The sequence below is a fragment of the Malus domestica genome, chromosome 16 (assembly GCF_042453785.1).
Source record: "Malus domestica chromosome 16, GDT2T_hap1".
NCBI lineage: Eukaryota > Viridiplantae > Streptophyta > Magnoliopsida > Rosales > Rosaceae > Malus > Malus domestica.
Genome location: NC_091676.1, coordinates 9,948,915 through 9,968,037, shown reverse-complemented (window position 1 = coordinate 9,968,037; position 19,123 = coordinate 9,948,915). Strand labels below are relative to the sequence as shown.

At 39.8% G+C, this 19,123-nt stretch overlaps 1 protein-coding gene and 1 long non-coding RNA gene across 2 annotated transcripts; both read right to left on the bottom strand.

Annotated features, from left to right (window-relative positions):
- Window positions 1-4,209: 4,209 nt before the first annotated feature.
- Window positions 4,210-4,535, bottom strand: LOC139192718 (uncharacterized). The gene is made up of 2 exons (XR_011577063.1): window positions 4,396-4,535; window positions 4,210-4,267 (listed from the first exon to the last, which is right to left on the bottom strand). It is a non-coding gene; the product is annotated as an uncharacterized lncRNA (long non-coding RNA).
- Window positions 4,536-4,727: 192 nt separating this feature from the next.
- On the bottom strand, window positions 4,728-7,105 carry LOC139192989 (kinesin-like protein KIN-12C). Its single transcript, XM_070815939.1, has 5 exons — window positions 7,043-7,105; window positions 6,898-6,956; window positions 6,465-6,531; window positions 6,307-6,366; window positions 4,728-4,954 (listed from the first exon to the last, which is right to left on the bottom strand). The coding sequence occupies exons 1-5, from the start codon at window positions 7,103-7,105 to the stop codon at window positions 4,871-4,873; spliced, it is 333 nt and encodes a 110-aa protein (XP_070672040.1). The 3' UTR covers window positions 4,728-4,870.
- Between the last annotated feature and the right edge of the window lie 12,018 nt (window positions 7,106-19,123).

Genomic DNA, 19,123 nt, shown 5'->3' with positions numbered 1-19,123 from the left:
ATCCTTGCCAGACAGTTGGGAAACCTTTATGGTGAGTATAAGTAACTCTGCTTCTAATGGTGTTCTTACCCTTGATAATGTTAAAAATAGCATGCTCAATGAAGAAACAAGGAGAAAGACTTCTGGCACAGATAGCAGCCAAGTATTTGTCACAGAGAACCGCGGAAGAAGCAAGAGTAGAGGGCCTAGAGGTCATGGCAGGAGTCCTAGCCGATCTAAGTCAAGGTTCAGGGGTGCATGCCACCATTGTGGCAAAGAAGGCCATATGAAGAAAAATTGTCGAGTTTGGAAGAGAGAGCAAAGGGAAGGAAACAATCAGAAGAAAGATGATACTGGCAATACCACTGCTGTCATATGTGGTGATGTACCAGAAATATTGTCTGTTGGTGAATGTCTGCATATGGGCAACTCAGACAGAGACATTGAATGGATCTTTGACAATGGAGCTTCCTTCCATGCTACGTCCAAACGGGAGTTCTTCAGTACATACAAAGAAGGTGACTTTGGCATAGTGAAGATGGGGAATGAAAGCTATTCCAAAATTCTTGGAATTGGTGATATATGTCTAAGAACTAATCTCGGCTACCAATTGATGTTGAAAGATGTGAGACATATTCCTGATATACGTCTCAATCTGATATCCATCGGTACCCTTGATCGACAAGGATATTATCACCATATTGGCGAAGGAAAATTGAAGCTTACTAAAGGCTTAATGGTGGTAGCAAGAGCACGACTTTGTTGTACGTTGTACCGGTCAAATGCCAAGGTTTTGAAAGGTGAGTTGAATGCTGTGGAGGACTCATCTCTAGACTTGTGGCATAAGAGGCTAGGTCACATGAGCGAGAAAGGCCTACAGGTTTTGGCAAAGAAGTCTCACATGCCCTTTGCCAAAGGTACGTCGTTAAACTCTTGTGAGCACTGTTTATTAGGAAAACAAAGAAGAATTAGTTTTTCGATTCCATCTACAAGGAAAGGAAATTTGTTAGATCTTGTTTATTCAGATGTGTGTGGTCCCATGGAAGTCGAGTCACTCGGAAGAAATAAATATTTTGTTACTTATATTGATGATGCTTCACGAAAGGTTTGGGTGTATTTGTTGAAATCCAAAGACCAGGTGTTTCAGACATTCCAGGAGTTCCATGCCATGGTGGAGAGGGAAATTGGGAAACCTCTTAAGTGCCTTCGTAGCGACAACGGCGGCGAGTACACATCTCACCAGTTTAGAGAGTATTGTGTGAAACATGGCATACGTCATGAGAAGACAGTTCCTGGAACTCCACAACATAATGGTGTTGCTGAAAGAATGAACCGAACCATCATGGAGAAAGTCAGGTGTATGCTGAGGACTGCAAAGTTATCTAAGCAGTTCTGGGGTGAAGCTGTAAGGACAGCCTGCTATTTGATCAACCGATCTCCATCAGTACCATTAGGTCTTGATGTTCCAGAGAGAGTATGGGCTGGTAATGATGTGTCTTACTCTCATCTGAAAGTGTTTGGCTGTAAAGCTTTTGTGCATGTGCCCAAAGAGCAGAGATCGAAGTTAGACTACAAAGCTACACCGTGCATCTTTCTTGGTTATGGCGATGAAGATTTTGGTTACAGATTATGGGACCCATACCAGAAGAAGTTTATTCGAAGTAGAGACGTGGTCTTTTATGAAGATCAAACAATTGGGGATTCGGATAAAGAAGCACAACCAGATGGCGCAGACAGAGGAGTTGATCCATTAGCTTCAGATGAAGAAAGTCACAATGACATCCCTGAAGCAGCTGCCAATGAAGTGCCTGCAGAACCAGATAATGCTGATCAGGGGGAGCCTGATCAAGATGTGCCAGACCATGAGATTGCTGATCAGGTGGAGCCTAGTCAAGAAGAGCAGATTCAAGGAGAACCCAATCAGGGGGAGCCTCCAGCCCTACAAGAGAATGAAGATCAGGTCAGAAGATCCATTAGAAGTCGAAGACCATCTACCAAGTATTCTTCATCAGAGTATATCATGTTGACTAATTATGGAGAGCCTGAAACATATGAGGAGGCCATAGCTCATAACGACAGTGACAAATGGATGAAGGCAATGGAGTCGGAGATGGATTCCTTATCAAAGAATGATACCTATGAGCTGGTGGAGCTTCCAAAGGGCAGGAAAGCATTGAAAAACAAGTGGGTGTTCAAATTGAAAAGAGACGACAACATGACAAGGTACAAGGCTCATTTGGTTGTCAAAGGTTTTGGTCAAAAGAAAGGAGTTGACTTCGATGAGATTTTCTCACCGGTGGTGAAGATGACTTCCATTCGAGTTATCCTTGGTATGGCAGCAAGTATGGATCTTGAGCTCGAGCAGTTAGATGTTAAAACTGCATTTCTCCACGGCAATTTGGAAGAGGAGATATACATGGAGCAACCCAAAGGCTTTGAAGTCAAAGGTAAAGAAAATTTGGTGTGCAAGCTCAAGAAAAGCTTATATGGTCTTAAGCAGGCTCCGAGACAGTGGAATAAGAAGTTCAACTTATTCATGGTGAGTAATGGGTACAAGAGAACTCATGCTGACTCTTGTGTCTATATCAAACAATTTTCTGGAGGTAAATTCATCATCTTATTGCTTTATGTTGATGACATGTTGATTGTCGGACAAGATACCTCTATGATTAAAAAGCTCAAAGAAGAGTTATCTAAGTCCTTTGACATGAAGGACTTAGGGCCAGCCAAGCAGATTTTGGGCATGGATATAATTCGTGACAGAAAATCCAAAAAGTTGTGGCTGTCACAAGAAAAGTATGTTGAACGGGTGCTTGAAAGGTTCAACATGAAAGCAGCCAAATCGGTAAGCTCACCTTTAGCCAATCATATCAAGTTGAGCAAAGAGTCGTGTCCAAAAACATATGAAGAAAAGGAGAAAATGGCAGTTGTTCCCTACTCTTCAGCAGTAGGAAGTATCATGTATGCAATGGTGTGCACACGGCCAGATATTGCTCATGCAGTAGGTGTGGTGAGCAGGTTTCTCTCTAATCCAGGGAAGGACCACTGGGAAGCTGTTAAGTGGATTCTCAGATATTTGAAGGGGACTTCTAAGATGTGCTTGTGCTTTGGCGGTTCCAAACCAATCTTGGAAGGATTTACAGATGCTGACATGGGAGGTGACCTGGATGGTAGAAAATCTACGTCTGGGTACTTGTTTACTTTTGCAGGGGGAGCCGTGTCTTGGCAATCCAAGTTACAAAAGTGCATTGCTTTGTCCACAACCGAGGCTGAATACATAGCCGCTACAGAAGCATGCAAGGAGTTGTTGTGGCTGAAGCGGTTTCTCCAAGAGTTGGGTTTGAAGCAAAGTGATTATGGCGTTTATTGTGATAGTCAGAGTGCTCTGGATTTGAGCAAGAACACTACATATCATTCACGCACTAAGCACATTGATATTCGTTATCACTGGATTAGAGACGCTATCGAGAACAAGTTGCTACAGCTGAAGAAGATTCATACCGATAATAATTCTTCAGACATGTTGACAAAGGTAGTCACAAAATCAAAGTTGGAATTCTGCATTAAGGCTGCTGGGATGAACTCCAGGTAACTTGGAGTCATGATCGGAATTCCTCCCTCATGAACTGGAGGGGGAGATTGTTGGTATATGGTCCAGCCCATGATCAATGTTCTAGATTATTCTAGTAAGCAAGAGATGAGGCTGGAGCTTGCTAGACAATTCTAGCATGTTATTAAATTGATGGAAGAAGCTAGAGAGTACTAGCTTCCTTGGTTGCAAATGGAAAGATCTAGAAGCTACAAGTATGTGGCTAGTCTAGATTTTTCTATACTAGAGGTTTGAAGAAGGAACTAGAAACTAGTAGAATGCCAAGCCCTCATCTATAAATATGGGTGTGATGTAACCAATTGAGAACCAAGAGTGAGTAGCAAAGGATCAAGTCCAAAGCTAGAGTTCCACTCCAAGAGTGAGAGTGAGAGTGTTCTACTACACATTGTGTGAGTGAAGTTTAGAGTGATAGAAAGTGTGTGTTATACTTTCTTGTATCCATCAAGCCTTGTCTTTGCCTTGGTAAGACTACTCTTGTTGTATTCATCTTTTTCATATAGTGAAGATTGATCCTTGTTTGGTGGACGTAGGCATAAATTGCCAAACCACATAAATTCTTGGTGTTCATTTTCTACTTTACCTTGTGCATTCTCTACCTTGTAGTACCGACATTCCTAACATAAGGTTCACCATCAACCAAGGTAAATGGGTTCATTTCCAGGAAACTAAAATCCAAATCTGCAAAAGAAAATCAGGAATGCAAACTTCCACAGCAACAAGAGCATGTACCTAACTAATCATTACATAGCTAATCACAGTATTACACTGTACGATACGTTTCGTAATCCATATTTGGACATTCGTACCCTGGAATTTAGAAAATACGCCCTTTATGAAATCTCCAATTTTGTCTCTGACCTGTAAGCAGCAGAATACATTAAGCATATGTCCCAAAACCGACAAAAAAATTGAGTACGCAGAGCATAGTAGTAATAATACGATGATGATCAAACGGATTCACAAGAAATATAGCAACAAAAAACTGGTTCCCTTTGCACTAATGGTAGAATTGTTCTCATCAAGTTCAAACTGAAGGGCAGCAACCTCTTAAACGAAGAATTGTTCTCGCTGTCTCCATCTCAACCTGTTCGCAGACTGTTTCGGTTTGTTTCTGGTGAGACAACTGTAACAGCTGATCCTCTTGAAAGTGGCTATTAAGTAACCTCACCTCCTCAAGGTCCGTAGCCATTTTGTCCAGCTTAGCTTGCAAAGCCTTCCTCTCAACGTCTTCAGTGATCGTCATTATCATGCCCTCGTTTTCTTTATGTAAATCACCTGATTTCAGAAAATGACACGTTTCAGCTCAGATTGGATTTCTAATTTGTCCTTGTTGCGTGAGACTTCCATGTATCTGCAGCTTTCCTCCTACACATGATGTAACACAATTATTAAATGAACCCGCAACAATCTTGTTGAATTGTGGCCAAGTGGACAACAAAACAAAACAACTTTCGGCTAATAAACAAACCAAAATAAAAAAAGATGAAAGACATCATGATGAGGAGGCATCATGATTATGTTTGTTGAAAAGAAAAGTTGATGGTCATGATGATGTTTTTTAATTTTTTATTGGGTGATGATGATGTCTCTTTGGCTTTTTCTTAAAGAAAAGAATAAGGGTTCGGTTGGTGCAATAAGAGTGGGAGAAAAAAAAGCTCATTTTGTTTTAGAGAAGAGTGAGGAGAGAGCTGCAAAAAAAAGGAGTGCAAGCTGCAAAGCATCAAAAAATAGAGAGGGTGCAGCAACCCTTCGTTGAAGAGAAGAAGAAAGTGCTTTTTTTTTTTTTTTGGTTAGCAATCATCCATCATAATTGTTGTTGTAATAGCTTTGAGCTATATGTGTAGAGAAGAAATTATACATTATATTTCTTTCTCTATTTGTTTCTGTGGTGTGTGAGAGCTATTGGGTGTATTGGGCTTTTGGGTTATGAGATTGCCAACACTTTGTAAACTCCCATTTGGTTGATAGTGGATTATTGGGTGAGCTCCTACTGCTCCGATGACGTACTCCAGTTACACTGACTGTTGAGGAACCTCGTTAAAATCTTGGTGTCTTTAATATTTTGTTCTTGCATTTTCATTTGATAAATTTCCTGTGGGTTAGCTTGAGTTGGTTCCATAAGGTTTGGTGCTATCCTAGCACAACAAATCTAGCATTCAATTACTCTTTTTTGAGTATCATCACCTACATTTAGATCTACATGAATCAAATGGTTTTGTAGAAACTCATCACATACCTAAGTGTAAGATGCTATTTCATCTCCAGAGTCACTTCTTATAGACAAGGTTTCAACCTGAAAAGTGGTTGCCAATCATAAATTTGATTCCAAGAAGAAGGCAAAGTGCAACACAACGTGATGTCTATGTAGGTTATAATCTGTCTAGAACTAGTTGCTCTCTAGCTCATTTAAAATGAATAACAAGCTGCAGAATTTCTTCTCGCTGCCGTGAGTGAGTCCTTCTGTTTTCTTTTGAGTAAAATGAAGCGTGCAAGAATGGAAGTGGCAAATTTCCAAGCACAAGGTAGAAAAGTGAAACACAACGTGAAATCATGGCATGGATAGCTTTTGTTTACTTGCACATAAAATGAACTGGGATATAGCAACAAAGATAAAAAATAATAATGTAAATTGAAAATAACTCCAGTATTTGAAGAATGGTCTCCGACGTAAACTAATTGGATACTAGGCTGGAAACAAATTGATATATCTCACTTACTATTGAATATTTATCTGATTGCCTGAATTCCTCAGTTTCCTTGGAGAAAGAATATCTGACCTGCATATATGCAAAGATTGTCAATCAACTACATATGCAAAGGTTATTACGTTGTTTAAACAACAGTTTCTTTCCAACTATTTATAGGCTATCCTTACAGAGCCCGAGGTAGCCTGACTGGAGTTCATATGCTTTTGCAGTTCTAGTTGTAATTCATCTACTTCCCTGCGGACCCAAAAACATAAGAGGATAATGAGCAATGCCGACATGTCATTTTTCACCAAAACAGCGAAAGACATTTGCCTTCACATGGTTAATATGATAGGTTTAAATTGTATCAATAGCAGCAGAAAGTAACTAGACAAATTATGGTAATAGAATGTCCACATATATGGCTGTCAAGTAGTGACAGGACCAGTGTTTATCATGTGGAGGAAGGATGAGATACCTTTCTGCCGTATGTTTTTGGTAGCCAGGGAGAGGAGCAGGATTATAGTGGAAACTTAGAGAACACGATGAAATTAATCGATTAAAAAGAAATAAAGCAGATCCAAAATGCATTAAAAAGTGTATTTTGATGAAGAAGTATACCAAATCAGTTTAGAATTCATGATCCTGCAATCTTCCAGTTCCCTTATGGTATCACTATTCTGCACTCTTCAAAGAAAGCACATTAAGAATCCGAGGTTTCTAAAAGGTCATATGTATTATTATTAACCAAAAGGTGTTTTCCAACCTGATTTTCATTCGAGCATGGAAGATTTCCTTCAAGTGTATCCAGAAGCTGCACATAAAACATGTTTTAGATAGCCACCTTAGAGTGCATGAGGCAGTTTTGGAAGGAGGAGAATTTTATGGACCTGATTGCGTAATTCTGATACTTCAGCTAACAATGTTTCTCGCTCTCCATGCTCGTGAAAGTTTTGGTACCTGGCATGAAGAATAATGCAAAATGAGTCACTGCCACCCAAAAAGAAGACAAAGAGCAACCATCTACAGAATTGAGCAATATACAAATTACAATTTAAGTTGCTCGAGAAGTCTAAAGTTCTCCGCAGCATATCGGGTCAATTCTGGATTGCTATCAATTCTTGCTTGAAGCAGCTGAATCTCTTCCAGTAAAGCCTTGTTCTCCTCCATCAGATACTTCTCAGCAGACAACATTCCATCCGTCAACAGTTCAAGTTGTTTGATTTTGTCCTCCCGAAACCTTAGCATCACTTCAGCATGTCCAACATCCTCCTCTCTTTGGCAAACCTGCAGAAATACCACGTCAATAATAAATCACATCACTTACTGCTATTTAGACATTAATAATCATGAAAAACCTTTACACAGAATAGTCAAGAACTTAACAGAGATAGGAAACCATATATAACTACTTATAGCAAAACACACCAAGTTGTTCATGTGTTCAATTTCAGGCACCAACTTCTGGACTTCAATTTCTGCCATCTTTTCCCTTCTTAGGGCACCAACTAAAACCGTCATCATGCTTTTCATCTGTTAAATTTGTGTTAGAATGCATTTCCATAGTGGCATTGCGTCATACAATTTTTCTATAGATGGAAAAACCTATGAGATATGAGATCAGTTTTTGTGAATCTATGATCTTAAATGAACAAATAAGTCTTGCTTTAAGAGTACTTTGGGGCTAAAACCGGTGTGAGGAAACTAGTGGTTGTGTCTTGTGTGGTAGATCTTGCATAATGTACGTGTTTCTCAATATGGTAATTTGTGTGGCTCCGACACCAATTCACAAGCAATGTATGTTCATGCATGCCATTGGATTAGCCATAAAATTGCTTTTTGTGTGCAATTTGGTTGCTGTATATTTTTGTAAATGTTTCCACTTGATGAAGATATTATTAAGTTTAGTTCAAGTACGCAGGATTCGTATAAAAACACACGCGCGCGCACAAAAATAGTCACTGGTCAGGGTCTGGCTGTAGTGTTTGGTTTCTTCTTGATTTTTCGGTCGGATTGGTGTCTTCTTCTTGATTTTTCGGTCGGATTGGTGTCTTTTTGATAGGACTACTGAGCCGTCACTGTTGGGATGACACGTAAGCCATCCACATCAGCCCATGTCAGTAGTCTGTTAGAATCGTTGGAAGACTGTTAAGAGTTAGTTAACCGACTTGGGTATAAAAGAATAGTTGTAATCCATTTGTATCTCAGTGTGAAATAATACAAAGAACAAATTCTCTTTCTCCCTCGAGTGTTCATCTTTCTCTTCCTAATTCTCTCTAGTCACTGCATTTCAATTCTTCTGTTCTGGTTATCATGATCGCCCGGACGATCATTGGTGTACTCGTCTTCCGCTGAAGCATACAGACAGAAGATATTTCTTGGGGTTCTTCAATCTGGGTTTCTTCACCGCTCATTGCTATGGGCAATTTATTGGTTAGAAAAAAGGAAAAAGATAGAGCCGCAGAGAGAGTGGAAGATTCTGCGAACCCCTTTCAAAGAATTACAAAGTACGCAGGATCCAGCCTCAAAAATTCGTCAATACAAGGTCTTACGGCCATTCTATGGAATGCTGCCTGCACAACCTTCTCCTCCGCCATTCTGAAACTTCCGTGGGCACTGCAAGCAATAGAGAAATACAACCACCTTGAAGGCCGTGTGTTGGAGTCCCTCTCATGCAGCATCGCTGGAATGCTGGCCTCCTGCGCAACATTGTTGTTTGTGGTACACGCAACCAGAAAAACCCCCCTCCCACCCCCTGCACCGGCACCGGAGGCCCCTGCCCCCCTTCGCCCCCCTCCACCGGAGCAAGTGGTCCGAGTTGAAATCTTGTGGAGAGGGTGGGAGGGGGGCAGGGGCCTCCGGTGCCGGTGCAGGGGGTGGGAGGGGGGGTCTTCTGGTTGCGTGTACCACAAACAACAATGTTGCGCAGGAGGCCAGCATTCCAGCGATGCTGCATGAGAGGGACTCCAACACACGGCCTTCAAGGTGGTTGTATTTCTCTATTGCTTGCAGTGCCCACTGAAGTTTCAGAATGGCGGAGGAGAAGGTTGTGCAGGCAGCATTCCATAGAATGGCCGTAAGACCTTGTATTGACGAATTTTTGAGGCTGGATCCTGCGTACTTTGTAATTCTTTGAAAGGGGTTCGCAGAATCTTCCACTCTCTCTGCGGCTCTATCTTTTTCCTTTTTTCTAACCAATAAATTGCCCATAGCAATGAGCGGTGAAGAAACCCAGATTGAAGAACCCCAAGAAAGATCTTCTGTCTGTATGCTTCAGCGGAAGACGAGTACACCAATGATCGTCCGGGCGATCATGATAACCAGAACAGAAGAATTGAAATGCAGTGACTAGAGAGAATTAGGAAGAGAAAGATGAACACTCGAGGGAGAAAGAGAATTTGTTCTTTGTATTATTTCACACTGAGATACAAATGGATTACAACTATTCTTTTATACCCAAGTCGGTTAACTAACTCTTAACAGTCTTCCAACGATTCTAACAGACTACTGACATGGGCTGATGTGGATGGCTTACGTGTCATCCCAACAGTGACGGCTCAGTAGTCCTATCAAAAAGACACCAATCCGACCGAAAAATCAAGAAGAAGACACCAATCCGACCGAAAAATCAAGAAGAAACCAAACACTACAGCCAGACCCTGACCAGTGACTATTTTTGTGCGCGCGCGTGTGTTTTTATACGAATCCTGCGTACTTGAACTAAACTTAATAATATCTTCATCAAGTGGAAACATTTACAAAAATATACAGCAACCAAATTGCACACAAAAAGCAATTTTATGGCTAATCCAATGGCATGCATGAACATACATTGCTTGTGAATTGGTGTCGGAGCCACACAAATTACCATATTGAGAAACACGTACATTATGCAAGATCTACCACACAAGACACAACCACTAGTTTCCTCACACCGGTTTTAGCCCCAAAGTACTCTTAAAGCAAGACTTATTTGTTCATTTAAGATCATAGATTCACAAAAACTGATCTCATATCTCATAGGTTTTTCCATCTATAGAAAAATTGTATGACGCAATGCCACTATGGAAATGCATTCTAACACAAATTTAACAGATGAAAAGCATGATGACGGTTTTAGTTGGTGCCCTAAGAAGGGAAAAGATGGCAGAAATTGAAGTCCAGAAGTTGGTGCCTGAAATTGAACACATGAACAACTTGGTGTGTTTTGCTATAAGTAGTTATATATGGTTTCCTATCTCTGTTAAGTTCTTGACTATTCTGTGTAAAGGTTTTTCATGATTATTAATGTCTAAATAGCAGTAAGTGATGTGATTTATTATTGACGTGGTATTTCTGCAGGTTTGCCAAAGAGAGGAGGATGTTGGACATGCTGAAGTGATGCTAAGGTTTCGGGAGGACAAAATCAAACAACTTGAACTGTTGACGGATGGAATGTTGTCTGCTGAGAAGTATCTGATGGAGGAGAACAAGGCTTTACTGGAAGAGATTCAGCTGCTTCAAGCAAGAATTGATAGCAATCCAGAATTGACCCGATATGCAGCGGAGAACTTTAGACTTCTCGAGCAACTTAAATTGTAATTTGTATATTGCTCAATTCTGTAGATGGTTGCTCTTTGTCTTCTTTTTGGGTGGCAGTGACTCATTTTTCATTATTCTTCATGCCAGGTACCAAAACTTTCACGAGCATGGAGAGCGAGAAACATTGTTAGCTGAAGTATCAGAATTACGCAATCAGGTCCATAAAATTCTCCTCCTTCCAAAACTGCCTCATGCACTCTAAGGTGGCTATCTAAAACATGTTTTATGTGCAGCTTCTGGATACACTTGAAGGAAATCTTCCATGCTCGAATGAAAATCAGGTTGGAAAACACCTTTTGGTTAATAATAATACATATGACCTTTTAGAAACCTCGGATTCTTAATGTGCTTTCTTTGAAGAGTGCAGAATAGTGATACCATAAGGGAACTGGAAGATTGCAGGATCATGAATTCTAAACTGATTTGGTATACTTCTTCATCAAAATACACTTTTTAATGCATTTTGGATCTGCTTTATTTCTTTTTAATCGATTAATTTCATCGTGTTCTCTAAGTTTCCACTATAATCCTGCTCCTCTCCCTGGCTACCAAAAACATACGGCAGAAAGGTATCTCATCCTTCCTCCACATGATAAACACTGGTCCTGTCACTACTTGACAGCCATATATGTGGACATTCTATTACCATAATTTGTCTAGTTACTTTCTGCTGCTATTGATACAATTTAAACCTATCATATTAACCATGTGAAGGCAAATGTCTTTCGCTGTTTTGGTGAAAAATGACATGTCGGCATTGCTCATTATCCTCTTATGTTTTTGGGTCCGCAGGGAAGTAGATGAATTACAACTAGAACTGCAAAAGCATATGAACTCCAGTCAGGCTACCTCGGGCTCTGTAAGGATAGCCTATAAATAGTTGGAAAGAAACTGTTGTTTAAACAACGTAATAACCTTTGCATATGTAGTTGATTGACAATCTTTGCATATATGCAGGTCAGATATTCTTTCTCCAAGGAAACTGAGGAATTCAGGCAATCAGATAAATATTCAATAGTAAGTGAGATATATCAATTTGTTTCCAGCCTAGTATCTGTTGAGAATTAAGCTGCATTCTTGCTTTAGAAGTTACCCTGCAGAAGCTAAACCTGCAGATGAAATAAAAAAGGAGCTGAGAAATGTGAAGAAATTAAGACTTTACTAAATCAGGAGTAGCCATTGAAATTCAACGGCTAGTTTCTTTTACTAGTTTAAGAAAGTTACAGCTGGTGTTTTTCTTTCTTTTGTCTTGTTAATTGGACTGAGCCTTCCCATCTTCTTCCAAGTGGATGGATGATATCCTCCAATAACCATTTATGGTCGGAGAGGAGTTCTAGGTTCCTAGATGTAGGATCTGATTTTAGACTGGCTGTAAAAAGATATAGTCTTTTGTAATTTGTCTTTTGAGATATATGAAAAATACATCGACTCTTGCTCTTCCCTCTCTCTCTTGAAAGAAACAAATTTCTTCAAACCCTTGCTCAAAGTTTCAATCCTTTTTATCAACCTAATCGATATGCCTGGTACCATTTCAAACATGGTATCAGAGCTATTGGTCTGATTCCGAAGAAAGGGCGTTATACTGTGAGAGAAATCCAACTCCGGAAAAAAAAAAAACAGAAAACCTTAAAGGTGGTTCTTTTATTGTGACTCTTTGTATTCTAGCTCAAGAAATGGCTGGATCGAGCACATCTGGTGGTGATTTACGAACACCACAATTTAATGGATCAAACTACGATTTTTGGGCCATTAAAATGGAAACCATTCTCATAGCCTACGATCTATGGGATGTGGTTGAAGCTGGGTTACCTGAACAACAAACTCCCAGAGAAGAAGGCTCTGAGGAAGAAGGAGAAAGCGAGACGGAAAACATTCCGGTTGAAGCTCCTGTTGTTACAAAGGAGGAGAGGATCAAGAATGCCAAGGCGTTGAGTCTCATCCAAAGTGCAATCACTGATGAGCTTTTTCCCAGAATCCGAAATGAGAAGACTGCAAAGGGTGCCTGGGAAATCTTGAGAAGAGAGTTCAGAGGAGATAAAAAGGTACGAGCAGTGAAATTACAAGCCATTAGAGCAGATTTTGAATATTTAAGGATGAATGATGTTGAATCTCTGGATGACTATTTGGCTCGGTTCTTTGAGATAGTAAACAACCTGAAATCTCGTGGAGAAGATGTAACCGAAAAAAGGATTGTTCAAAAGCTGTTGATGAGTCTAAATAGGAGATATAAGTCCATAGTGTCAATCATTGAGGAAACCAGAGATCTGGACAGTATTAGAGTTGAAGAAGTCCTAGCCTCAGTGAAAGTCTATGATAAAAGAGAAGACTTGCATGATGAAAGAGATAAATACACTGGTACAGAGAGGGCCTTCAGCAGTCTCAAGGTTGGAGGAAACGGAAGCAGTAATGGAAATTTCAAAGGCTCTCAGTATAAGACAAACTCAAAATGGACTCAATATAAAAAGGGGAAGAACTGGTCTCAGAATGGGAACTGGAGCAATACCAGTGGATCAAACTGGAACAACAACTCTGGAGGAAGTTGGAACAATAAGTTCAATCCACAGAACAAGCAAGGGAGTAATAGTCAAAGTGGTGTGAAACCACAGTGTCAAGTCTGCGAGAAATACCATTTTGGTGTGTGTAGATATAAAGGAAAAGCTAAGTGTGGAAAGTGCAATAGGTTTGGTCATATGGCAAAAGACTGTGATAACAACAGACAAGTGGCTAATTGTGCCAAGGAAGAAGATGTAACCACTGGTACAATGTTCTATGCTTGTCACTCAGCATCAATAGAACAAGATAAATCTGTGTGGTTTGTGGATAGCGCTTGCAGCAATCACATGACTTCTCAAGAGTCTCTTCTATTGAATCTTGACAGATCAGTGACTTGTAGAGTTAAAATGGGGACTGGAGATTTGGTTCAAGCAACAGGCAAGGGAACACTGGTAGTAAATACAAAGCATGGGAAGAGATACATCAATGAAGTCCTGTTGGTTCCAGGATTAGATGAAAACCTGCTGAGTGTTGGTCAAATGATGGAACACGGCTACTATGTTCTGTTTGGAGGCAACATGGCTGTGATCTTCGATGACAGCAACCTTGAGAATGTGGTAGCCAAGGTAGTAATGACAGGGAACAGATGCTTTCCATTGTCTCTTGAATCTATAAATCCAGTGGCCAGAAAAGCATCAATTGAAGAAGAGTCTTGGATCTGGCATAAAAGGCTAGGTCACTTGAACTTTGCAAGTCTGAAAAGGATGCAGAAAGAAGGGTTGGTGCTTGGTTTGCCTGAACTATCTGAAATGAAAGAAATCTGTGAGAGTTGTGTGTCTGGGAAGATGCATAGGGAACCATTTGATAAAGAGAAAGCTTGGAGAGCTAGTAATCCATTAGAACTGGTACACACAGATGTTTGTGGACCAATGCAGAATGAATCCATTGGTGGCAACAGATATTTCATAACATTCATAGATGATTTCTCAAGAATGTGTTGGGTGTACTTTCTTAGAAACAAATCTGATGTGTTCAATGTGTTTAAAAAATTCAAAGTCCTTGTGGAACTACAAAGTGGTTTTAAGCTCAAGAAGCTGAGAAGTGACAGAGGAGGTGAATATACATCCCATGAATTCTCAGACTTCTGTTCCAGCACTGGAATGGAGAGGCAATTGACAGTAGCATATTCTCCTCAGCAAAATGGAGTTGCTGAGAGAAGAAATAGAACCATTTGTGAAATGGCAAAATCTATGATGGCTGAGAAGAACATTCCTGTGATTGTCTGGGCTGAAGCAGTTGGAACTTCAGTATATCTGCAAAATAGATGTCCTACAATCTCAGTAAAGGGCAAGACTCCATTTGAAGCCTTCACAGGAAGAAAGCCAGGTGTAAAACACATGAGAATGTTCGGATGTATCTGTTATAGTCACATTCCATCCAAGCTTAGACAGAAGTTTGATGACAAAGCAAGCAAAGGAATTTTTATGGGGTATGGCAGTTGTGAAAAAGGTTACAGAATCTATAATCTTCAAACAGAGAAGATTATTCTCTCAAGGAGTGTAGTGTTTGATGAGAATAAGACCTGGAACTGGCAAAGCAAGCAAGATGAATCTGTCTACATACCTCTCACTATTGGAAATGAAAACACTGAGATGACAGAAACTGAAGAACATTTTCATGAACCTCATAGTATTGACTCTTCAAATCCTACTCAATTAATCTCAGATGATGAACATGTTCCTGGAAGCAACATTGCCAGTACAAGTCAAGGCTCAACACTAAGCAATACACCAGTAAAGCTGAGAAGCTTGGAGGACATTTATGCAAGATGTAACATGACCATTATTGAACCTGAAACTTATCATGAAGCCATTGAAGACAATGCATGGAAGGAAGCAATGAATTCTGAGATTGAAACCATTGAGAAGAATGGAACTTGGGAGCTGGTGGAAAGACCTGCAGACAAGCCTGTCATAGGAGTCAAATGGGTGTTCAAAACCAAACTGAATCTCGATGGATCAGTTCAAAAACACAAGGCTAGACTTGTGGCAAAAGGATATGCTCAGAAACCTGGTATTGACTACAATGAAACCTTTGCCCCAGTGGCAAGGTTGGATACAATTCGAACTTTGATTGCACTTGCAGCACAAAAGGGTTGGAAATTGTTCCAACTAGATGTTAAGTCAGCCTTCTTAAATGGAGTGCTTGAGGATGAGGTTTACACTGAGCAACCCGAGGGTTTTGAAGTAAAAAATGCAAGTCACAAGGTCTATAAGTTGAAGAAGGCTCTCTATGGTTTGAAGCAGGCTCCTAGAGCCTGGTACAGTGAGATTGACACTTATCTCACAAACTGCAATTTCAAAAGAAGCATAAGTGAGGCTACCTTATACACTAGAACTGATGATGAAGGAAATATGATCATAGTCTCTATATATGTTGATGATATAGTATACACTGGAGGTAGCAATACACTGCTCAGTGAGTTTAAAAGAGACATGATGCAGAAATATGAGATGACTGACTTAGGACTTTTACATCATTTCTTGGGAATGGGAGTTCTACAAACTGAAAGAGGGGTTTTTATTCATCAAAGCAAATATGCAAAGTCCTTACTTGTAAAGTTTGGTCTGGAGGATTGTAAGTCAGTGACAATACCTCTATCAACAGGTGAGAAACTGAAGAAAGTTGATGGAAGTGAGTTGACTGATGAAGGGTTGTTCAGGAAAATAGTTGGCAGTTTGCTATATTTAACTGCAACTAGGCCTGATATAATGTATGCAACCAGTTTGCTATCAAGGTTCATGCATGGTCCCACGAAGAAGCACATGGGAATAGCTAAAAGAGTTCTTAGATACATTCAAGGTACTCTCAGCTATGGCATTGAATTTACAAGGGACAAGGATGCTGTTTTGATTGGATTTTGTGACTCAGATTGGGCTGGCAGTGAAGATGACAGTAGGAGCACATCCGGGTATGCATTCAGTTTTGGTAGTGGTACATTTTCATGGGCCTCAGTCAAGCAAAACACAGTTGCATTGTCAACTGCAGAAGCTGAGTATGTCTCAGCAGCAGGAGCAACAGCTCAAGCCATCTGGCTAAGATTTGTTTTGGATGATTTTGGTGAATTGCAAGCTGATGCAACACCATTGTTTTGTGATAACATGTCTGCAATATCGATGGTAAAAAATCCTGTTTTTCATCAGAGAACCAGACACATAAACAGGAAATATCATTTTATTCGAGAAGCATTGCAGCAAGGATCCATTGATGTGAAGTACTGCAGAAGTGAAGAGCAGTTGGCAGATATATTTACAAAAGCTTTGCCTAAAGATCGATTCAATTACTTGAGGATGAAGTTAGGAGTAAAGCCAGTATGCAGCTTAGAAGAGGCTGTTGAGAATTAAGCTGCATTCTTGCTTTAGAAGTTACCCTGCAGAAGCTAAACCTGCAGATGAAATAAAAAATGAGCTGAGAAATGTGAAGAAATTAAGACTTTACTAAATCAGGAGTAGCCATTGAAATTCAACGGCTAGTTTCTTTTACTAGTTTAAGAAAGTTACAGCTGGTGTTTTTCTTTCTTTTGTCTTGTTAATTGGACTGAGCCTTCCCATCTTCTTCCAAGTGGATGGATGATATCCTCCAATAACCATTTATGGTCGGAGAGGAGTTCTAGGTTCCTAGATGTAGGATCTGATTTTAGACTGGCTGTAAAAAGATATAGTCTTTTGTAATTTGTCTTTTGAGATATATGAAAAATACATCGACTCTTGCTCTTCCCTCTCTCTCTTGAAAGAAACAAATTTCTTCAAACCCTTGCTCAAAGTTTCAATCCTTTTTATCAACCTAATCGATATGCCTGGTACCATTTCAAACAGTATCCAATTAGTTTACGTCGGAGACCATTCTTCAAATACTGGAGTTATTTTCAATTTACATTATTATTTTTTATCTTTGTTGCTATATCCCAGTTCATTTTCTGTGCAAGTAAACAAAAGCTATCCATGCCATGATTTCACGTTGTGTTTCACTTTTCTACCTTGTGCTTGGAAATTTGCCACTTCCATTCTTGCACGCTTCATTTTACTCAAAAGAAAACAGAAGGACTCACTCACGGCAGCGAGAAGAAATTCTGCAGCTTGTTATTCATTTTAAATGAGCTAGAGAGCAACTAGTTCTAGACAGATTATAACCTACATAGACATCACGTTGTGTTTCACTTTTCTACCTTGTGCTTGGAAATTTGCCACTTCCATTCTTGCACGCTTCATTTTACTCAAAAGAAAACAGAAGGACTCACTCACGGCAGCGAGAAGAAATTCTGCAGCTTGTTATTCATTTTAAATGAGCTAGAGAGCAACTAGTTCTAGACAGATTATAACCTACATAGACATCACGTTGTGTTGCACTTTGCCTTCTTCTTGGAATCAAATTTATGATTGGCAACCACTTTTCAGGTTGAAACCTTGTCTATAAGAAGTGACTCTGGAGATGAAATAGCATCTTACACTCAGGTATGTGATGAGTTTCTACAAAACCATTTGATTCATGTAGATCTAAATGTAGGTGATGATACTCAAAAAAGAGTAATTGAATGCTAGATTGTTGCGGGTTCATTTAATAATTGTGTTACATCATGTGTAGGAGGAAAGCTGCAGATACATGGAAGTCTCACGCAACAAGGACAAATTAGAAATCCAATCTGAGCTGAAACGTGTCATTTTCTGAAATCAGGTGATTTACATAAAGAAAACGAGGGCATGATAATGACGATCACTGAAGACGTTGAGAGGAAGGCTTTGCAAGCTAAGCTGGACAAAATGGCTACGGACCTTGAGGAGGTGAGGTTACTTAATAGCCACTTTCAAGAGGATCAGCTGTTACAGTTGTCTCACCAGAAACAAACCGAAACAGTCTGCGAACAGGTTGAGATGGAGACAGCGAGAACAATTCTTCGTTTAAGAGGTTGCTGCCCTTCAGTTTGAACTTGATGAGAACAATTCTACCATTAGTGCAAAGGGAACCAGTTTTTTGTTGCTATATTTCTTGTGAATCCGTTTGATCATCATCGTATTATTACTACTATGCTCTGCGTACTCAATTTTTTTGTCGGTTTTGGGACATATGCTTAATGTATTCTGCTGCTTACAGGTCAGAGACAAAATTGGAGATTTCATAAAGGGCGTATTTTCTAAATTCCAGGGTACGAATGTCCAAATATGGATTACGAAACGTATCGTACAGTGTAATACTGTGATTAGCTATGTAATGATTAGTTAGGTACATGCTCTTGTTGCTGTGGAAGTTTGCATTCCTGATTTTCTTTTGCAGATTTGGATTTTAGTTTCCTGGAAATGAACCCATTTACCTTGGTTGATGGTGAACCTTATCCGTAGATATGAGGGGGGAGCTGGATGACACTGCTGCCTTCAAGAACTTCAATAAGTATATTTCTCTTGAAGATTTTCCATACTTTAGTTCTACCTGTTTCTAGTTGACTACTTTTGGTTTGATTTTTCCTTCTGACGATATTTGTAATACTATTCAGATGGGGCAGTGTGGAGTTTCCACTGCCTTTCGGCAGAGTCTTAAGTCCTACAGAAACGTTTATTCATTCTCTGGATGAAAGGGTAATAACCTAACCGTTCCTTGTGCGGAAAGAAATTTATGATAAATTTCAATTTACTTAAGGATCAGCACTTTTTAAGAATTGTTCAAACTAAAGTTAAACATATATATTGCAGACAAGCGCGTCCTTAAAATTCACTGTGTTGAA

Excerpts from the sequence above, each read along its gene's own strand:
- LOC139192989 (XM_070815939.1), bottom strand. The coding sequence starts at position 7,105 with ATGTTTTATGTGCAGCTTCTGGATACACTTGAAGGAAATCTTCCATGC. Across the intron at positions 6,957-7,042 it reads CATGCTCGAATGAAAATCAG|AATAGTGATACCATAAGGGA; the intron begins GTTGGAAAACAC and ends TGAAGAGTGCAG. Across the intron at positions 6,532-6,897 it reads ATGAATTCTAAACTGATTTG|GGAAGTAGATGAATTACAAC; the intron begins GTATACTTCTTC and ends TTGGGTCCGCAG.